At 39.3% G+C, this 21,400-nt stretch overlaps 2 protein-coding genes across 4 annotated transcripts; one reads left to right on the top strand and one right to left on the bottom strand.

Moving 5' to 3' along the window:
• The first annotated feature begins 1,555 nt into the window (after positions 1-1,555).
• vsnl1b (visinin-like 1b) lies at positions 1,556-2,779 on the top strand. Of its 2 annotated transcripts, XM_071524464.1 has the most exons (3): positions 1,556-1,717; positions 1,945-2,160; positions 2,582-2,779. In XM_071524464.1, exons 1-3 carry the CDS (start codon positions 1,556-1,558, stop codon positions 2,777-2,779), a joined length of 576 nt encoding a protein of 191 aa, XP_071380565.1. The 2 variants fall into 2 exon arrangements, with proteins under 2 accessions (XP_071380565.1, XP_071380566.1); XM_071524465.1 differs by lacking the exon at positions 1,945-2,160.
• Positions 2,780-4,287: 1,508 nt separating this feature from the next.
• smc6 (structural maintenance of chromosomes 6) lies at positions 4,288-21,063 on the bottom strand. 2 transcript variants are annotated; one of them, XM_071524462.1, is made up of 27 exons: positions 21,033-21,063; positions 19,755-19,909; positions 19,543-19,654; positions 18,985-19,090; positions 18,637-18,773; positions 17,873-17,940; positions 17,539-17,619; positions 17,156-17,257; positions 16,774-16,893; positions 15,870-15,965; positions 15,529-15,675; positions 15,274-15,362; positions 14,914-15,084; positions 14,591-14,769; positions 13,970-14,171; positions 13,674-13,788; positions 13,373-13,533; positions 11,423-11,558; positions 10,632-10,712; positions 9,956-10,126; positions 9,427-9,564; positions 8,536-8,681; positions 7,451-7,576; positions 7,242-7,347; positions 6,510-6,662; positions 6,224-6,321; positions 4,288-6,028 (listed from the first exon to the last, which is right to left on the bottom strand). In XM_071524462.1, exons 2-27 carry the CDS (start codon positions 19,893-19,895, stop codon positions 5,941-5,943), a joined length of 3,270 nt encoding a protein of 1,089 aa, XP_071380563.1. In that variant the 5' UTR covers positions 19,896-19,909; positions 21,033-21,063; the 3' UTR covers positions 4,288-5,940. The 2 variants fall into 2 exon arrangements, 1 of the variants encoding a protein (XP_071380563.1); XR_011695574.1 differs by lacking the exons at positions 4,288-6,028; positions 6,224-6,321 and having other exon boundaries at positions 6,525-6,662; positions 7,455-7,576.
• Positions 21,064-21,400: the final 337 nt, after the last annotated feature.

Genomic DNA, 21,400 nt, shown 5'->3' on the forward strand with positions numbered 1-21,400 from the left:
TTGACGAATTAAAGAAATGTCATCAGAATTAGCTCATTTAATTGGCTTTTATTCCTCCCGCATGATTCTCTGGTGGCTCCGAGAGAGCTGTCTTGTGTTTAAAAATAGGCCTGTTTGGTTATGAAATTTTGACATGTTTTTTTCAGCCGATGCGCATGGAAAGATGTCATTAGAAACAGGATGGTGGGATCTAATCTCAAAATACTCTCACTGCGTCGTTTCTATCGGAATGCAGCAGCGTCTCTCTTGCTCTCACGGTTAGCATTAACAGCATAACTCAGATGTCATTGCCCATGAAATAAAATAGCAGCTGTTACCTTTATTTAGATAGAACAAGTCGTTCATACCTGTGGCCTGTGTGATATATGTTGGATATTTCACTAAAGACGGTAATTGCATGATGACACGACGAGCCTTATTCTCAGCCCATCATGCTCTGTGAACAATTTCGTTTTGTCATCTTCCTGCAAAATGTTTGTCCTCAAGGTCATTCATTGCAGCCTATTTTAGAGATTAAGCCTAGGTTCAGTTTTATAATTACCAACCGGGCTCGTCAGATTTCGTTATATCATACGCAGCTGATGAAGCCTATAAAGCTGTGCTTTGCACTGATTTTGGCTGCACCACACATTTCTGCTATTTGTTGTAAGAGGCCCAAGCCAATGCAGTCCTCTTAGAGCTGTCCAGCCTGCTGTCATGCTGCTGCAAAGAGATGTGGACCATGTTTGTCTCAAGTGCTGGACATTCTTCTTCATTCACAACAGCATTAATTAACGTGTTCAGATATTCAATAAGATTCTGCTGTCTCATTTGCTACATTATGTATTGAGAATTGCTGCATCCTGAGCCACTTTCTCATCATACGTCAATAATTAATGCATTCAGGGCTTTTGACAGGCTGCCTTGGTGTTGCTGCTGAAGTTCTCATGAATGCTACTGTGGGCCTTCTGTGTGAATAACAAACGAATCCAGGCCGATTGGTCTGTAGATTCCTTATTGCCACAATTAGCTAAGTCGCTTGGTGACATAGGCTTATTACTCAATCATTAGGCTAAATTGATTGACCAATCAATTATGCAGGAAACAGCCTTGGCTACCCCAGCAGTCCAGATGTAGTGCTACAGTGTGTGCTCCTTGTGGGAACTGTTGTTCTCACTCAGCTCTGTGGCTTTACTGTACATTGTCCTGCAGCAGTGTTTCTCTTACAGGCATGCAGATGCTTTGTTGTCATTGTCAGGTTATACGACAGTGGTTGTAATGGAAACTTGATAGCACCGATCGAACATTTGATGAACTGGTTCTGCTGACAGTGATGATCCAGGTCAGCGTGTGTACCCAGGCCACAGACTGGCACAAACAGGCTGAGGGAACAGAAATAGAACACAAGCATCAGGGAAACATTCGATGCCCGTCAAAACCCACACACATTCAGCGTTCCCGCGTTTGGAGTGAAAATTAAAAGGTGCGGTTCGCTCTCTGTGCTAGAGCTTTTCATGCTGCCATCGCTGAAGCATAGATAAATGCATTATTCACGTGTTCTTGCACCACAGGAACCATGGGAAAACAGAACAGCAAGCTGACTCCCGAGGTGATGGAGGATCTGGTGAAGAACACAGAGTTTAATGAACATGAGCTGAAGCAATGGTACAAAGGCTTCCTGAAAGACTGCCCCAGTGGCAGGCTCAATCTGGATGAGTTCCAGCAGCTTTATGTCAAGGTGTGTGAACCGCTATCCCTCCTTATCCTCTGCTTCTCGTGCATCTGTCATAAAGGCTTGAGAGTTTTGCGGCTTTGAAGTTTAATTGTGCATTACTATTTGCCATTTTGTGTAAGTATCTTGAAGTGGATGCTATACTCTTACTGTTGCCATCACAAGAGCGAAGGCTTTTTCAGTCTTTGCTGAATTATTGAAGAGTAACAAGGCCGTCTCTCTCTGATTCGCAGTTCTTCCCTTATGGTGATGCATCAAAATTTGCACAGCACGCCTTCAGAACCTTTGACAAAAACAGCGACGGCACCATCGATTTCCGAGAGTTCATCTGCGCTCTGTCCATCACATCCCGCGGCAGCTTTGAGCAGAAACTCAACTGGGCCTTCAACATGTATGACCTGGATGGCGACGGCAAAATCACCCGGGTGGAGATGCTGGAGATAATTGAGGTGAGGGATTATCAAATCATTAAGCCCTCATTTGGGGAGGACTCACTCTGTTACCCTGTTATCAGTCTCACCCGCACTGACAATTTCTTGATTACAGGAGGCAGCTCACCAATGACAAACTGCAGCTCTATTGAATTACATTATCACATTTCAGTATTGGAAACAGAATCAGTATAGTAAATGTACAGGAGTATGTCATTGGTGCAGGAGTATATTGACAACTCTTGTGTAGTGACATAAATAGTATATTAGGTTTTTTCAAAAGATCCCAAACAAAAACTACATCCATACATTTTTAGCCTGGGTGGTTAGGAATCAGACACCTAACCTTGGCAGCATAAACAAATGTAGGTTTTACTGATTTGCATAGCAAGCCATAACCCTCGGCTAACTTCTCACTGTGCCTCACCCACGTTCACAGGCTATTTACAAAATGGTGGGCACTGTGATCATGATGAAGATGAATGAGGACGGATTGACACCAGAGCAGAGGGTGGACAGGATCTTCAGCAAAATGGATAAGAACAACGACGACCAGATCTCGTTGGAGGAGTTCAAAGAGGCGGCGAAGAGCGACCCGTCCATCGTGCTCCTCTTGCAGTGTGACATGCAGAAGTGAGCTCGCTCCTCTCCCGCCTGTATCTACACACTCTGGACAGCAGCACATGTTTTAATGTCTCATTAGGTTCTCTGCCATTTCCACAGGAAAAAAAAATAATGCTTGGACTATTTTTCAATGGACTCGCTTCTTGTGGTCGTATGCATGAGAATGTCAAATGCTGAATAATTTTGAATATAGCTATATGATATCATACATTTATATTTCAAAACATGCCAATGTGATTTGTGCACAGTAACCCTATACATTCTCATTCAACCTTAGCTTGTATATCAGTGGAGCACTGCATTAAATTATGTTCCTGCAGTATTTAGGATCCCCAATGTTCACTGCTGCAGCTACTGTATGCTTTACATAATAGTAACGAAACAATAATTCCTATGATAATTGTAACTGTCTCTACTATCCAGACGTCTTGAGCTCTTGGAGAATAGAGAGGCTCCTGTCTGTTCCAGATGTTTTCACACGATGGAACCAAGAAGAGTAGGTTCTTTGCATGCATATATTATGTGTCAAAAAATATAATCTCTTACCTTTTGCATCCTTAGGTGGGTATAAAAAGAGAAACCCTCCAGAATTCATTTAGTATTGTTGCATGGGATGTACAGTATGTGACTCATTAGACCATTAGTTCACCTAACGTGGGAGCATGCTTCCCTCCATTGATACATGTGTATGTGTGCCACTTGAGTTTTGAAAGACAGACATTTGGGTTGTGGTTGTGGGCTAATCTCCAAGGAAGAGCCATCACGTAAACGTTGAATTAAGTTTTGCTTCAGTGACTTCTGGGATGAGTAGAAATATATTTGCGGAGCGCCGTCCCCCTTATGATTTGTCGTACTGTTGCCGCCGAATCTAGGGAAAGGCCAAATTTACCACCACCGTTATTAGGCACAGTACTCATGCGTATTCCCCAAGATAGTACAAAATTGGCTGGATTTTTCAGACTGCTTATATGATTTAAGACTCAGATAACTTCACACAGTACATATCAACATGTTTACAGAAATGAAGAGCACTGCAAAATGAATACAATCTTTGGCTTTTGACCTTAATGCTTGGAGCTCATCCTCTATAGGGGGCCTTGTGAGAGGGGCTCTACTTCCAATGCAACTAAAGGAAAAAGCCTCACATATGTTTACTGGACACACTGCATTCCTACGTACAAAACTTTTTGTAAAGAAAAACTTTTTATTGAAGGTCTCATCTCTCTAATCTGTTCAGTTTTCAGCGATCATTAATGATGCAGGATCCTCGAGTGAAGTGCTTGATAAAGCCTCTGAAAGAGCGTTTCAGTGTTAAGATGGCAACTGGATTATGTAGGTTAGAGCTATTGTGGAAATTCTCTTTCATTTCAACACTTTTGCTTTTCCCATTTCTAGGCTATGCAAGCATGGACTGAGTGTCTGCTTGTAGTCCACTTACAGTAGTGGAGGTTGCAGGAGCTTTTCACTGTTCTATCCACAGCATAACTGAGACCAAACCCCACATTGTTGATATGTCTTTATTATTTATACAGTCCAATCCAATGGCAATGTCAAAATCTTTGTCTAGTAAATGTTTATATCGAATATGAAAAATCAACATACAAGTGACTGTATTTCTTTTGTTCTTTTATACATGTGGCATGTGTTGCACCCAAAATTAATTCTGTAGTGATTAAAATGAATAAAACATCAATGGGCTTTTTCAAAAGACATGGTCTAGCAGGTGCAGTTAATGGAGCTGGTAGTGATGACTGATGACATTTCGTTATTTGTGCAGCATTGAGACTGACGCACATTTTAGTTCTGTATGTTGCCGTGGATGGATGGACAGCTGTGGATCTATGCATTTTCCCTGCGATTTGCATTACTGCTGTCAAGTATGTTCCGTACAAAAGTGCTTAGGCCAGCCGTGATTTCTACTCAAAGTTTATTGCAACAACTGTAACACTTGAGTTCACAGCCATAAGATGAACATCAACTGGCATCTTTTCCTGTATGCTACAGAGCCCTTACATGATCAACCCAATTCACTGATGAAGAGAGAACTTAACAGACAAGTTGCCTGTTGTACAAACATTAACACTGTGAGGTTGAGTAGAGTCTCGGGTTCACAGAATAGAGTCTTCTTGTGTAATACCAAATTCATGAGGTAAAACCAAACTATCGAAAATAAATTCTGTTCTCTGAAATTACAGATAGACCATTCATATTACCAACTGCACAAGACCATCAAAATATAATTACAAAGTAATTATATCAATTATGGTAAGTAAATTAATGCAATTTTCTAGAGTTATGACAGTCCTAAAATTAACAACCAAAAAGCAAATATAACTCCAGTTAAACAGCAATTGCATAACCATTACTGAGTCGCTATTAGCGCTACGCTTTTGTCTATAATATTTTTGTAAAAATACACAAAAGTCAAAAATGACACACCAACAAATGCCTGAAGCAAATTTGTGCAGGATATCTTGCCAGTTGCATATTAATGTCAGGTTAGAACATCAGAAGCTTAAAAATTGGTTAGTTTAAGTATTCTCTCTGTTTCATACAACACACAATCCTGGGTTTGTAACTTCTGCATTTCTGACCATTATTTTGTCATTTAGCTGACACTCCTATCCAGAGCAGCTTACTTGACCAGGTAGGGATTCACTGTCCTGCAGGAATTGAACCTGTGACCCTCCAGTTACAGAACAGTCTCTTTGACCACTAGGCCACCATACTGCAGATAATACAATAAAAAAAAAAGGCCAACAAAGGCTACTAATGCCATTTTTACAATCAGTTCACTCACTCAGTTCATAATTGAATAAAATCCCAGTGATTAAGATCCAATAAACTGTTTACATGCATCTTGATATCCCAACCACATATCTCCTCTCTCTCTCTCTATCTGTATAGATGAATGAACAGAGTATTCTGAGTATAAACATCAAAACAGAACATTCACAGTCTGCAAAAAAACAACTACAAACTGGATAAGTTTACAGCTAATACTAGCATATCCCAAATACTTGGATTTCTAATAACAAGGCCATGAACTTATCCCAGAAAACAAAGTAACACCAACTCCAACTCTTGCAAAGAATAACTGACTATCCCAAATAATACTGAATTATAAAATGTGCATATAAACACACTTTTTTATGTGTAGCAAACCAGTTTCTGTCACTGGTCTTCATCTCCTGTTTGACTCCTGTCTCTTTCCGGATCCTGAAGCTGATGGATTTTGATGAGGCTGCTTTTGGGTAGATGGCTGAAAAGACACACAAAATGGGCAACATTTGAACATCATCAAACGCTACAGACACTGCTTTTAAAGACTTTATACAAGCAAATACACAGAAGGAGGGGACCTGAACTGGAAAAAAACATGCACAACAGAGAAAGATTTAAAGTGATGGAAGGAACAACATGTAAACACAGAGGAAGACTTTAGGAAGAGGGTCACCTAGTGGTCAGGGGTGTAATGAAGATAAACTGGCGAAGGTGCTGCCTTTCCGACAGCTCCAGCAGGAGATCCAACGAGATTCTCCGATTGTGCATATCCTACACAGCAAACGAAGGGGATTAGTTTATCAAAGTGAGTTAAAAACAGGCCTGTGTGAAATCTAAATCAGGACACATCCCTTGGTGGTTGTCTCTTGGTTTTACACAAATCATGTATGTGTGTGTGTGTGTGTGTCAGATCACGCTGTGTTTTTGACGCCTTAAGTGCCATCATCATGCAGGCTTACCATATAGACGTCAAACTCGTCAAGGCACCTGAAGGGCGATTCGGTGATCTCCCACAGGGAGAGGATGAAACACACAGTGGAGAAGGAGCGTTCGCCACCAGACAGAGACCTCATGTCACTCACACCGTCGTTCTCCCGGCCTGGGGGCTTTACCTGTGTGTGTGTGACACAACTTAGACTTGTGTAGTATTTGTACGGCGCTTTTGCATTTTGCTGTGTCTATCCATTATTAGTTAGTCAAGACTCACTGAATTGGTATTATATTCAAATAATAATAATATTAAGTATATAGCACCATTCATACATAGAATGCAAGTCAAAAGTGCTTCACATAAAATAGATTGACTAAAACAATAAATGGATTAAAAACAGTAAATAGATGAAAACCATTACATTACATTAAAATTACATTAAAATTTCAAAATCAAAACTAGTCCAGCATAGGAATGACCCTCTATGCCAATGACAACAGCAATTCTAAAATATGAATAAACTAAAATGAGAAGCAAACAACACAACAGAAGAATAAAAAACACTGTAAGTAATACAAGTCAAGTTATTCCCTCTTCATTATGTTAACTGCTACATAAAAAATAATCATACAGCTGGATATATGTTGCAAAAAATGTGTCCAAACGAACACAGAAGCAAACTTTCTATGTGTGCATTTCATAAAAATAACATTAATGATAATGATGTTGTACAGAGAATAATGATGATAGATGGACATACCGAGATTGAGAGTGTCTCATTGTTGTGATCAAACATCATAGAGCCACAGCAGTTCATCTTTATCAGGAAGTTATTGAAGTATAACTTGCACCTGACAGAGAGGGACCTTTAGGAACAAGAGAGCATCAGACAAAAGCAGGGAAGGCAAGTAAACACTATAATAATGTATTTCTAAGTTGTTTTTTGAAAGTCACTGAACCGTCATTTACCTACGCATTATTTTGTATCGGTTCTGCCTGTCTGACATGATGTTATCAAGCCGATCAATGAACCTCTTCAGATCTCTCACTTGGTTGGTTTTGTCTCTGTAGACAGCGAGGGCCTCGGCATATTCCCTAATGAGGGCAGAGGGAAGAAATGGCATAGCCTCAATTTTGGGTTTTTTTGTATTTCAACCGTCAGTGCGCATGTGTAAAACAAGCCCAGCAAATTATTTAGTAATGGCCAAAGGGCAGATTGGAGTTTTAGTTATACAACATTTCTCAGTGGCAGAAATCATCTCATTGGTTGAGTTAAACCTCAGTGGGCGGAACCACAGTTTTTCTGGCTATAAGTAACTAGGATGAGGAGTGAAAAAGACAGGGGTAAGAGAGGTAGCTAATATTTTGAAGCCTAGCTCTCTTGCGACTACCTGAAAAAAGTTATCTAGGTTAGCTAGTTAGCCTAGCTGACCATCCAAGCTATTTAGAGACAATGTTTATATTTCTTGTTTATATTTTGACCAGAGTTCCTTTTTTGCCATTTGCCAGTTAGCTAACCTGCACTCTGAAAAACTGTGATCCTTTGGCTCCGCCCACTGAGATACCTCTACGAACCAGTAATCCCTTAAAATAACCTTAATGAATTAAGGTTATGAATTAAAGGAGTTATTAATGGAGGAGATCCCATCAAAACCACCTTAAACACCCCTTGATTTTTGACTGCTTACGTTCTAATTTAATGTAAAATTCAGGGAGACAGGAAAGTTCCATTAATAACTCATTAATAACCATGTAAACCATGCGTAAAAGCCATGAAAACTCCCTTAATTGCTAGTGTCTCCATGAACCAACCCATGGATAAATCCCTTAAAAGCCCATGATACTAACCTTACTTTTTTAAAGCTGTTATTTTTAATGGATAATTAATGTTTATGTAATGGAGAAATTAAGGACATTTCTGGGATAAAATGAAGGGGTTTGGTTTCGTAACCAATAAAAATAGGCTCTGCCTCCAGAGCCGCTCTGCCTCTGGGAAATGTTTGGTGTAAAGTGAAATAGCACCAGTCCCAGGTGTTTTTGGGAGCCTGCTGTACCTGACCACCTGCTCCTGGTCTCCGTGGCTGCTCTCCTGCACGCTGATCCTCCTCCTCAGCCTGGTGATCTCCGTGTCCACGCTCTTGGCGCTGCGGTCCACCTGCTGCCGTTCAGGACTAATCTCTGAGGCCTTGGACACATACTCCTGTCACCATGTGAACACTGTGGTTAACATCTCATTCTCACACAAAAATTTGAATTAATCAGTTCACTGTGTTGTGATGGATGATGACTTATCTATTCCTATGTGGAGCAGATTGGAACTTTAGTTGTACAAACATTTCTTGGAGACAGATCTAGCCTACTCTGGAGGCAGAAATAATCTCATTGGTTGAGTTCAACTTCAATGGGCGGAGCTAAACATCAACAGTTTTGTGCTTGGACTGCAAGTTAGCCTAACTGGCAAACTTGAACTATGGTTAAAATATATAAATAAATAAATGGTAAGACTTATTATTTTCATTCATTCTTGACCATGGCATTCATGATGTTGGAAGGTCAGCAGCTAGCTAACTAGCTTACCTAGATAGCTATAGGCTAGTATGGCTAGTTTGAACTTGGAAGGTCAGCTATAGTGGTTTACAGAATTGGTTATAACAATTGTCCATCTCTCTTACCCCTGGCCTTTTTTTTTTAACTGAGCTTCAGTCTGATGTCACATAGCCAGAAAAACTGTGGTTCTTTGGCTCCACTCATTAACTCAACCAATGAGATGATTCCATTTGTGAGAAATGTTTGTATTGCTAAACTCCAATCTGCCGGTGGAGACACCAGGAAGAGTGGAACTGCACATGAAGTAGTATAGCTAATGGGAGTTTAATAAACAAATTACATTTTGCAGAACTGCTCTTGTCAGACTTTACTCTTCAGCACTGGAGGGAAATCATTACCTGCAACTCTTCTTCTTTTTGAGCAAGTTCATTTTTCATAGCTTGGATGTTGTCTTCGTGATCCTTCAGCTTGTTTTCTAAAATCTTCAGGTTTCGTTCATGTTTTCCACACTCGGCCTCCAGCTTCACCTGCTCGTCCTATTGGGGAAAGCAAACAAGCAAAAAAAAAAATTGTTTATCACTAGTTAGGGAGGATAGTTTAAAAGCTGTCATGACCTCAGACTGTGCCATTAGGGATTAATTCAGAACACCAGAGAGGATAATCCAAAAGAATAATGCTGCTGTCGGATGAAAACGGTGAACCATCAAGATTTCAAGAATTAAAAACGCAGCTTTCAACCATTTAAAAAAAATATTTTGGGTTATGAATAGATTTTATGGGCTCTAATGTGAAAAAAAGAGCTAAATCCTAAAAGGACCATGTACACTTTCAGTTCAAGAGACATGAAAATCACCAAAACCGAAGAGCTGCCTACAATCTTTTGGTATCTGAAACTATTTTTGATCTCTGAACAAACTGATACTGCACCTTCAACGGCTCCATCTCCTCAGAAAGCTGATCTATCCTTTCTCTAACACAGGAGTACTTGGAGTCGATGTCTTCTGCCTTCTTCCTGTGCTTGTCGAGTTCTTTCTTCGCTTCATGAACAGTTTGATTTTCTGCCTCGATTTTCTGTTGGTTCTCTTGGGCCACTTCTTCCTGCAGTGTTTGGGGATTTAAAAACATTACATTTAACATAATCCATGGTGGGATTACCTTCCTCCACTCCTGCCAGTCCCACCAGCGGGATCATCATTACAAACACATGTGACACGGCCAAGCTTTGTTCAAATCCACAGAACTTTATTTTAAATTCTAGTCAAGATCCCAAGGTTTCCAAAGATACCAAATATGTCATGCTGAATTACAGGAAAATGGGTATAAAATGGTGCACAAATATCTAGATTTTTCTATTTGATGTAATGGTGCAGCCATAAAAAAATGTCATCTTGGGTTTGAATATTTCACTCAATATAAGCAGCTATAGCTTCACTGAAGCGTTGGAATGAGCAAAATATGCATGTGACATTGTTGTCAGTATGGAAAAAATATTTTTTTTTAACTTTGAAGCTACTTAAAGGGACACATAAGGGGAAAGTCAGGGTGCAAGGGGTTAATTTCTTTTTTGGGAGGTGGGGGGGACAAATAAAAACTGAAGGATCACCAAGGAGCTGATGTCATCAATTTGTTCCTCCTCGACATTCTCCAGCTCGGTTATCGTTGCCTTGACCTGATTCGCAGAGACCTGCATTGAAAACAAAAAAGATAGAAGAGGAAAATAATTTTCATTCCCACACTCACTTGGACACCAAATTCAAGGACTTGTTTGGTGAAACTCAAGGACTCAAAACTGCCGTGTTTTATCTGTATATTTGTCTTTAATCTTTAGTCAAGATTAGAGGCCTCATTTTTTAACTCATGATCTTGTAAAGTCAAGAAAATCATGGTGAAATCGTTCTTTTCAAAACTGCTCTATCACAGGATTTTCCTCAGGGTGTCAAGGTCAAGTGAGCTGAAGCATATTGATGAATTTGGGTGCTTTATTTTAATAAAAAATCAAGTATTTTCAAGGCTATCCATTCATTTCAACAACTTTTAAGGCCTTAGTTTATTTTTGTCCAAACCACACTTTCAAGTATTTTCAAGGCCTGTGGGAACCCTGATATTTGTTTTCCAAGGGAACATATTCCACACTCTTAATTTCAGAAAATAGGGAAGGAGAGAGAAAGCGAGAAGAAGAGAGAGAGGAGGGAAACAGAAAAAAAAGAGAGGCAAAGAGAGAGAGAAGAGAGAAAGTGGCACAATCCTAAAACATGATATGATGACTTAGCAAGTTTCACGATTCGGGTTCCAACATGATAAAGAGCTGGGAGTGGAAACCGAACAGGCAGCGTTACTGTACGTTTTGACCACATTCTCATGCACACCCTCCGTGCACGAGCCTGCCTCACTAACCAGAGTCTTTTTCAGAGTCATGATGGTGCCGTTCAGCTTGCTCTCCATGCACTGGATGTCCTCCGTCACAGAGTTCAGGTGGAGCTGAAACCTGGACAGCTGAGCCTTGTAATTCTCCAGGTCCGACTCCACCATACTGACAAGCAGACAACATCAATTTCAGCCCGATCCCAAACGTCACACAGTAGCAATTTGACCACATTTCCAAAACAACATGCTATGGAATTTTTACGCATTTCCAAACAGACAGTAACAGTTTCACCACACTTCCCAAGGACAGATGGTATTGATTTTTTTACCACATTTCAAAATAACAGTCAGCATCAATTACACCATATTTCCAAATCAATCACAAGCAACCGCCACTTCAACTTGTGGTTGTTCAAAAGTGATCTTGTCTGTAATTAGGCCAAAGTGTTCAAGGAAAAACCCAACGTTGGATACTCTTACACTGTTAGATATCATCAATTTGTGATGTTCAATGCAGTCAAGGAGTTGTTTTTTGCAAGAAAGTGTTGTAAGTTACTGTTTCGGTGTACCTACTTTCCCTCAACTTGCCTCATCGACTAATACTTCAGTTAATGATTTCCTGTGTTTCTCAGAATGACAACGCAGAGAAAACGGGGTTCTCTGTGCTGTATGTATGTGGTGAGACCGATAGTGATAGGGTAACACGTTTTTCCAGTCGAGAAAAGGTGGGTGGAGAGAGAACATGAACAGAGAACAACAGGGTCATGAAGCTTTATAATAAACATGCCTCTGTAACACTTTACAATAAGGGTCACTAAGTTAAGGGTTAGTTAATGCTTAATAAGCATTAACTAACCCTTAATTAACAGTTAACTAATGTATAATTTACTAATGGTTTTCATGTTAACAAAGGTATTAATTTATACATTATTTAATAGTTTATAAAGATGACTATTAAATAATGTATAAATTAATACCTTAGTTAACATGAACACCATTAGTAAATGATTACCAGACACATAACTGTTAATTAACTTAGTGACCCTTATTGTAAAGTGTTACCCATGCCTCCTAGAAAGGCGTCTTACTGTATGCTTCCAAAAATAGGGGTTTGGATCATGTTGGTATGAGCTAGATATGGTTTGATGACACTTTACGCAAGCATTTTTGAAAATGTATGTGTACAATGTTTTCCAATTTTTTCTAACTTTTTCTAATGTCTCCATGTATATTGCCTTGATTATTTCTATAATTTCTATATTTTCTATATATTGTATGTATCCTATGTATTTTTTGAATACCCTGGTACCACGTATAAACCTATATATATGCCTACCCATTGAAATGGATAAGATTAAGTCGCACCTGCCTGATTTATTTGTGGTGATGTCACATATCAGGTGACAGTGAAGCCTATTTATAGGATGAATAAACAGGTGTGTGTAATTGTAATTTGACCTGACGAAGATCCATTATGGATCGAAACGTTGTCATGAAATAAATAGTTAAAGATTACTTCGGTATGCGGGTTCTACTTCTCAGCTGGAGAGAGAACAATGCCATGACAAAAAAGCCGCCGAAGAGTGTGTTGTATTTCACACACTACCGACAATCGGTGCAAAACGGAGAGTTTAGAAAAAAGTCCTTTACTCTTTGATTCAACATTATTGTTTCAGATCAATCAAACTCCATTGTAGCTGTGCTGGAAATATCTTGACGTCACATCACATCGTCTACGGCCAGTTATCCGCGGGAATAAGAAATACACCACCAAACAACAGAATGTGTCCATTAATGCATGGTACATTTCCAATAGCTGTTTTTAATCAGTGTTTTAGGGTGGATTTTTCCTTTAAATCAGCAGCCTTCCCCTCCAGGCCTCATCACACAAACCTATAGGAATCTTTCTCCCCTCACTTTTGTCATAAATTTGTTCACAGCTCATCTGTAACATAAAAAGTTCAAGTTTAGCTTAGTTACCATATTTCCGTCTCCAGGTCCCCGCCAAGATACTTGGCCATGCTGAAGTCTGAGGTATAATAGCGGTTTGTGTACACCTGATCTCCCTCCAGAGTGAAGGCCTCACGGCAGCTTTTAGGAGGCCGGTTATGCTGCATGATCCTCCTCGCGGTCTCTTTCTCCTACGATTAAACACCAAAACAGCTCAGATACAAATGCCACGATGCAGTCCTGCAACTGGGAATAAACATCAACTACTACATCACTCCTAGAAAGAGTGTACTGCCATGCAATATTCAGCGTTTCTTCATGAGATACTAACTTTGATAATCAGAATTGATTCTATCCCTCTCATGTCAATCAGGCAGTTGGTGATGACTGGGCTGGTTGTGCTGATTATGTCAAGCACAGATGGGTATTCTGGATGATAGGCTCTCCTAAAAAAAACAAAAGCGGAAAAGCAAAGAGTTTGCAGCTTTAAAATGTGTCTTTCAGTTGCATGAGTATAGAAAAAAACACCCAAAAGGCAAATGTGACAAAAAAATAACCAGGAGATTGAATTTAAACCGTAAAAAAAATTAATTAATTAATTAAATAAACAAAAATCCCGCTGCTGACCGTCCGTGAATGTTGTAAACTTTCTCAGTGAAAGGACTGACGATGATCTGTGGCCTGCTGCCCCTCTGGTAGTAACGAGCCATCAGCTCCTGCAGGACGGTCTCATCTTTATAATTGTCACAGCAGAACGTCTTCATGAAGCTCCTCAAACAGCACTCCACAGCAACAGCTAGAGCCGGGTCCTTCAGGTTGATGCACGCTCCTGAGAGGAAAGTCAACAAGCAGCCTGAAGCAGATGTGCCCCATTGTATGAAGACTTAAACCGTCAACTATAATATATATAATTTAACACCTGCTTTAAGCAGAATTTGCCACTTCACTACAAATTCATAAAATGACGGATACGATTACAGGATAGAAGGAAATTTAAGTCCTTGGTTGACAAAATGATAGTACTTGAGCAGATAAGATGCTCTGTCGAGACACTTGCTCTTTAGAAATATTGAATGATCAAGTATTTGATTGATGATTAATTTTCCAAAACAGATAAATAGCATTTTGGAAATGAACTCATTTTGGTATGTGGTAAATTGAGCAGAATAACAGAACTGTTCTAAATAATATAGAAAGAAATGCAGCGAACACGTAAAAACAAGAGTAAAAAATAAACAGATCTGTCACCTATTGGACCAACAGGTTTCTTGAGGAAGCGTCCCGTGGCGTGAGCCTCGTCGATGGCCCCCAGCAGGTCGGGCACGCTGTCTCCAAACCGCTTCAGTTTGTTTGATCGACTGGCGAGCAGCTGATTCTTCCTCTTCAGTTTGGCCTCAAAAGAAACCTGGATATTCTTTTCTTCCAGCCTAGTTGACATGAACAGAACTTGAACATAATATTTCACTTGAGGCGCGGCGTAATAATCTCTCTCGATCAAATTACACTCATACCACACGCTGAGCTCCTTGATAATACATTTGTGTAAAAGCAAATATCTTTTTTTTTTGTACCTCAGCTTGTCCAATTCTTCCTTTCCTTTGAAGAGTGCCTGCTGTTTGTCCTTGATGTCTTGATTCAGCTCTGCACACTCACACTCGAGCTTTACAAGCTGCTCTTTCAGAGCGGATAAGGTCTGCTGTCGTTTTGTATACTCCGTCTCCCCCTCACTGCTCAGGCTCCCACTAAAACACAGTGAAAAAAATAGGATTTCAAAATTATCTCTAATAGCGTTTCACTAATAAATTTATGTTATAATTGCTTAACCAATGTAATGCATGCCTAAGATTTCTCAGCACATCTTATCCCATTATTAACGCTAAGAAAACTTAATTGACAATCTTTTTTTTTTCTTTTAATTTACAATAACCCACCTTGTTTTTGCCTTGTTGATTTTCTCCTGAAGAAGGTTTTGCTCCTGCTCCGACTGCTTCAGTTTGTTCAAAGCCCGGAAGTAAACAAGCTACGGCAAACGGAAAACGCCACTTTACAACAACAACAACAACCGATGCAAATCACGTACACTTGAAATAATCACATCTTTTCAGGTGCAAACTGAATAGCCAAAGAGTTGCACAGGGACACAGAAAACCAGTGTGATCCTTCACTCTAAAGTAAGCCTGCAGTACCTCCTGCTCTTTGTGAGCTTTACTGTTGGCCTTCACTTGCTCTTTGAGCTTGAGGTTGTCTTCCGATAGAGACTCCTGCTCCTCTCTGAGACTGTCAATCTTGCATTTGACGTTCTGGAGCTTCTTCTCTACTTGTATGACCTTCGTCTGGGTGGGGGAAAAAAATGGGAGAAAGCACATAAACCTTTGAAGACAATGCCGAAAAACAAAGTACTTCCAAGTCTTTTTCAGTGGAAGACATCTAAACATGTAAAGCACGTACAGTATATATGCTAGGTCGTGGTTTAAAGGGCTCTAACAGTCACCATAGACTTCCATGAAGAGGAATACTTCAGTCTCACCTGACAGAGATGAAGGTTATCCTGGTGTTTGCAGTTACTCTCTTCCTTTTCAATCTCCTCCATTATCTGCTGCACCAGCTGCTCCTTTTCTCTGACCTGCAGGTGATTGAAAACAATCATGAAAGTGCAGCACATACTGCAATTGACTGAGAACTACGCGCTCAGAGGAAATCTCAGATAAAGCATTCTTTCACTTTTCTTTTCTTTGACTTCACTAAAATGCCGTTCTCTTGTTGGTCCGTTAATGGAGGCAGCTTAGCGTGTTTGATTAAAGGGGAATTCCACTAAAACTGACTTATAGGGTGTTCATTTTAAAAAGTAAATGTCTTTGTGTGTCAGTCATGGTGGCTCAGTTGTATAATCTGTACAATCTTTTTGTCACTCTCTACTGTCTACTTGTTGATTTTACATCCTCTTTTATATCATTTCCTTATATTCTACTTTTTTTTATTCTGTTGTCTGATGCTTCTTTGTGTTTTTATTCTGTTTTACTGCTGTATTTTGTATTTGTTTTGTGAAGCACTTTGTAACAGAATGGTGCTATACAAATAAATTTAAAAAAAAATTAGCTCTGTGTTTTTTTTTGTAAGTTTTATAAGTTGTAAGTGATGAGCTCTCAAAGAAAATGCAGCCCTATGACATTACTGGTTCAAAATACATGCTATGGATTGGATACTCCCATTCCTATATTAAACAGTTACATATTTCATAATTATAGATACTTATTAGACATACATGAAAGTTTGCTTGCTCTTGAGAACTTATACACATATTTTAAAAAGCAGCAGATAAAAATATTAGGAAATTTTAGGAAAATATCTGTTTTGACAGAATGACCTAACCCTAAACTACAATTCATTTTTGGGGCGAATTCTCCTTCAACAGGTTACAGATGAACTCTTACCAGACACCATGCCATCTTTTTCTTCAGATTCTCCAAAGCCACCTTCATCTCACTGAAGGACGACAAGTTTTCAAACCGCTCTTTTTTCTGGAGAAACTCTTGCTTCAGGTCCTTGAGGCACTGAACACAAACATTTGTAAAGTTTTATTAGATTTGATTTATTCTGGGCAAAAAAGAAGTATACATGTTAAATTATCCACACAGAAAGCATAGACACACTGAAAACACTTGCAGTTTCCATTGTGGTCCTCGGAAAATAAACGCTACACAATGAATGAATCATTCTGAAATCTCATTAAATTTTCTTAGATGATGACATTGATAAATTATCAATAATTTCCACTGCCTTTGTTGCATCAAATATTAAGAGAAAACACAGTACCTCCTCTTGTCTCTCAACCTGCTCTCTTGTAACTGTTTTAGTGTGCTTGATGTGGATGTAATCCCTCTTCATCTGTTCGAGTAGAGTCGCTTTCATGAAGAACTAAAAATGGTGGTCAAATCAAAATGTTTATTAGGACAGTGGGCAGAAACAAATCGAACGTAGGGAGCATGGAGTTAAGAGACATTTCTATGGAACATTTTGTTGATCGAAAATGAGTTAGCTGTCCCATGTTGCTCTACAAACAAATATACCTCTGTGGCTCCAGTTAGATTTTTGACAATGTTTATCTAAATGTGTGAAAATGCAAATTTACAATATGGAAAGCTTCTCTGAACACACATTATCATTCCAAGCTTGTGATGTACATTGTGGTGTTGTACCTTATACTTGTCTGATTCACTTTTTGAATGAAGGAACTGTTTGCTCATTTCTTGGTTGAGAATGGAGACTGGGTTATCCAGCTGTAACACACAGAGCAAATGTACTGCTGAGGCCTCAGGGAATCAATCATGACAGTGAATGGAAAAAAATATTTGCAGCAAAGAGGGAGTGAAGGACTATGTGCTTGATTTAAAAGGCCAAAGGATGAAACAAGTTTATTTAGCAATATTTCAACCTCAGTATATCTTCCATCGACTGGCCCACATGAAAACCAGTGGAGGTTGAAAATATTGCGGAAAAAATGACTTGACCGGACAGACATAGCCTAAATACCTGGATGTTGAAGTGGTCCAAAATGGCGGTCAGTTCTTCCCTTTTGCTTTTGTTGGAGATGAGTTGCCCTGGAATACAGGTTATAAGACAAACAGGGAGATTCAAACCATTGTAAACATTTGAGATAAGCATTAAAAAGATAATGTTTCAGCAGCAAAGCATTACATTCATAAAGAGCGGTGACCTAACTGAAAGACAAAAGCCTGGCACAGCAGTCATGCCAAATACAGCCAGCGTCTATCTAACAGAGATAAAGCGGTTGGACGGTTAAACACACTTCCCAGGAAAAGCTGTCCTCTCAACTTTTGAAAAAGCCCAATCAGTAACTCCATCGCACTGGCAAGCACAGTTCAAGTTCAAGTCCGTTTTATTGCCGCACAGCCAGGAATTTGTTTAAGTGCAGATAAAAAAAATTGTGTGTGTGACATTTACAACATATAACGGCCTTCAGCGCCAACAGTGAATGTAAACAAAAGAGACAGATGGTACGATGTGCAGCAGTGCCACGCACGTAAAATGCATTCAGGTTCATAAAGGAAAATTCCTAACCTAGAGTGAAGAATGTATACAGCTTGGGGGACAAAGGTCTGATTAAAATGGGTTGTCTTCCTTCCCGAGTGTGTCTGGTGTATGTTAAATCTAGGGAAGGTTGATTATTACTGGGCTTGAGACTGACTGAGACTCACACTGGTACGAGGCAATAATCAACCCTGACATGAACATTATCTATAACATTTATTGCTGTACAAAGTCAGAAACTTTACCTGATTTGCTCTTCAGCCTACAGGTCCGACAGCCGTCACTTGAGATCCGATGCTCAATGGAGATGCAATCGCCGTAAACGTCCCGTTTATAGGCGTCTGCTCCTCTGTTTCTCAGCTTGACTGTTACATCTGCAGTACTACAGAACAGAGTAGAAGAAGTATTCTATTACCAATATAGCACTGGTAAGGAAAATGTAATTACACCATTACCAACAACAACACAATAATGCCACACATTGGTTTTCCATTGAGTAATGTTTCTTACAGTAAGAATAAAAATGTCTATTTTGGTCTGTATTGGTACTTTCTATAATATGATTCTGTATGACATTATAAACTCTGACTTACTTTTCACCGCTCCTCACAAAATCCTTCAGTGACACTCCTCTGTTTGTGATAGTGGCCTTCCCACCAAGGCCTACAATTAAGGCAGTCAGGATGGCACTTTTTCCACCTGGAAATTAAATCATTCAGGAAAAACAACAACAACAAAGAAATACTTCATTACATGGAAAACTCCAGGAATCATATCCAGGAGTGGTATATTTGTCTCCACGGATAAAGAAAAAAAAATTAAGTAGGCAAGCAAATAACTAAGTTACAAACTAATTGTCCATCCATCCTTCTGCATTATGTTGACTACACTGCCATATAAAGCCATGACCAGGGTTTAGCTTTCAAATCAACAACACATACACCCTTAAATTCTACTAAATGATTGTTGAGACAGATAAACGTTAATGTACTGTCATGTTTCTCAGTTTCACAACTCATGCAGCTACTGCTCTTTCACTTTGTAGGGCAGGTGGTTTGGTTTATTGCCCTGGATGGGTTGGGAGGTAATTACAAATAGTTTCAAGCCAAAGTCAACAGTTACATGGCAATAATCAGAAATCAGTTTCTTACTCCCATTGTTGCCGACGATGAAATTCACGTTGGGCCCAAACTGGAACGGACCAAGCAAATGGTGACACATGAAATTCTTTATAGTGACGCTTTCAATGAGGCCGATATCTCCCTGGAAACACATAAACAAAGCAATATTCAACGGTAAATACGCTGGTGCCAAGCAAAGGCGCAGACACGGCACGGACGTTATGAAGAATTTCATGACTTACAGTGGGGGAGAGAGTGAGGTCGTTGAAAGACGGGCCCTGATGATTTGTATCGTCTGGTGCATCTTGGGTAACCACAGACTCCACTCTACGGCTCTTGACAGATGTCACATCACTGATAACTTTGCCTTGCCTCTTACTCATTTTGAAACAAGTCACTGAAAATAGAATAAGGTAGCAGAGACACAGAAGGCCGAGATCAGACTTCCTTTCTTTAGATCAGTGATTCTCAAACTTTTTTATATCAAGGACCCCAAATGTAGTACATATTAGAGCCTTGGACCCCCATTTGATGAGATTTTATCTCCCGGACTCAAATCTGAGAATATTTTTATTGTCAGATATGATTTTGTCCAGAATTCCATGACTATCTGTGTTGTAGGTAGAGAGATAACAGTAAAGCTATGATCAGAACAGTCATTCTTCTACATTATCTAATTGTGTTAACTTCTTGTAAATGAAATAATGGTGAAGTTTAACAATTCATCAATTTGCTGGGGACCCCCTGGAACCTCCTCAAGGACCCCTGGTGGTCCCCGCACCCCACGTTGAGAACCACTGCTTTAGGTCATTCATGATTGGTCAAGTATCAGTCTGAAGGCAGGTTTTGTAGTTAGTTCTGTAAGTTTTACAATGGACATCCTCAAGAATAATATTTGCAGGTATTAAACCACCAAACAACACGCTAAATGAACTCTGAGCACCTTTTTGCATTATTTAAGTGTATTTTTGTAACATCAGCCTTTTGTTATTGTTTTTTCATCTGTTGATGCCAAACAAGTTCTCCCAGTTCCTCCCTGTTCTAAACCGATGGCCTCTGCAGTGACACAGTTTCTACACAATAATATTTGAAGAAACTGAACAGGGAAACAATATATAAAACAGTTTCCCAGAGTCAGCATAGTGAGAAAGAGATGTGGGCTCTTTGTCTTCTATCCAGGAAGCCAAACTATCAGCAGACTGATCACTGCAGCAACAGGTGTAATTCAAGGCATAAAGCTGTAGATGAACATATATGCCTGATTTTGTATTCTGCAAATGTATTCTGTCTTATTCTCCTCAAAATGTAGATTTATTTGAACAAAGCAGACCTAACCTTGTTATAAGGTTAATGCATCTAAAACAAAAAAAAAGACAATGCATGTAACTCTTAATAAATATAAAAACACTTAAACTTTTTGGCATAGTTTCCCTATTTGGATGAAAAAATATGACAAATTTACAGACTTCGCCTTCTACGCTTGCCTGTGTAGCCTAAAAACATAATATTGTCATACGCACCGTTTGAGACTTCCTGGTGAGCATGTTGTAACTGCAGTTGTGACTTTAGTGGGTGTGTCTTCGCTTTCAAACAAGGAACAGAAAACATGAAGAACTGGTGCAACACTGACACATGGAAGTATTATGTATTATGGAAGCAATGTCACTTCTGTTCTACCTGTGTGCGCTTTACAAAATGAAACCACATCGTTTTTAAAATCTTAAAAAAAAAAAAAAAAAAAAGTTAAGAGGTATATTGTGCAATATCTATGATTGTTACGTTTTTTTTTTTTTAAAACAAAAAAACATTTATATATATTTAACATACTGCCTCCGATATATTGTATATTGTCTACATTTTGCCAAATTTGCTATGCTTTACAAAAAAA

Source organism: Centroberyx affinis, unplaced genomic scaffold, assembly GCF_046629955.1.
Source record: "Centroberyx affinis isolate AG114_WGS23_722 - 3 ecotype Tasmania unplaced genomic scaffold, CSIRO-AGI_Caff_v1 ptg001198l_1, whole genome shotgun sequence".
NCBI classification, from domain to species: domain Eukaryota; kingdom Metazoa; phylum Chordata; class Actinopteri; order Beryciformes; family Berycidae; genus Centroberyx; species Centroberyx affinis.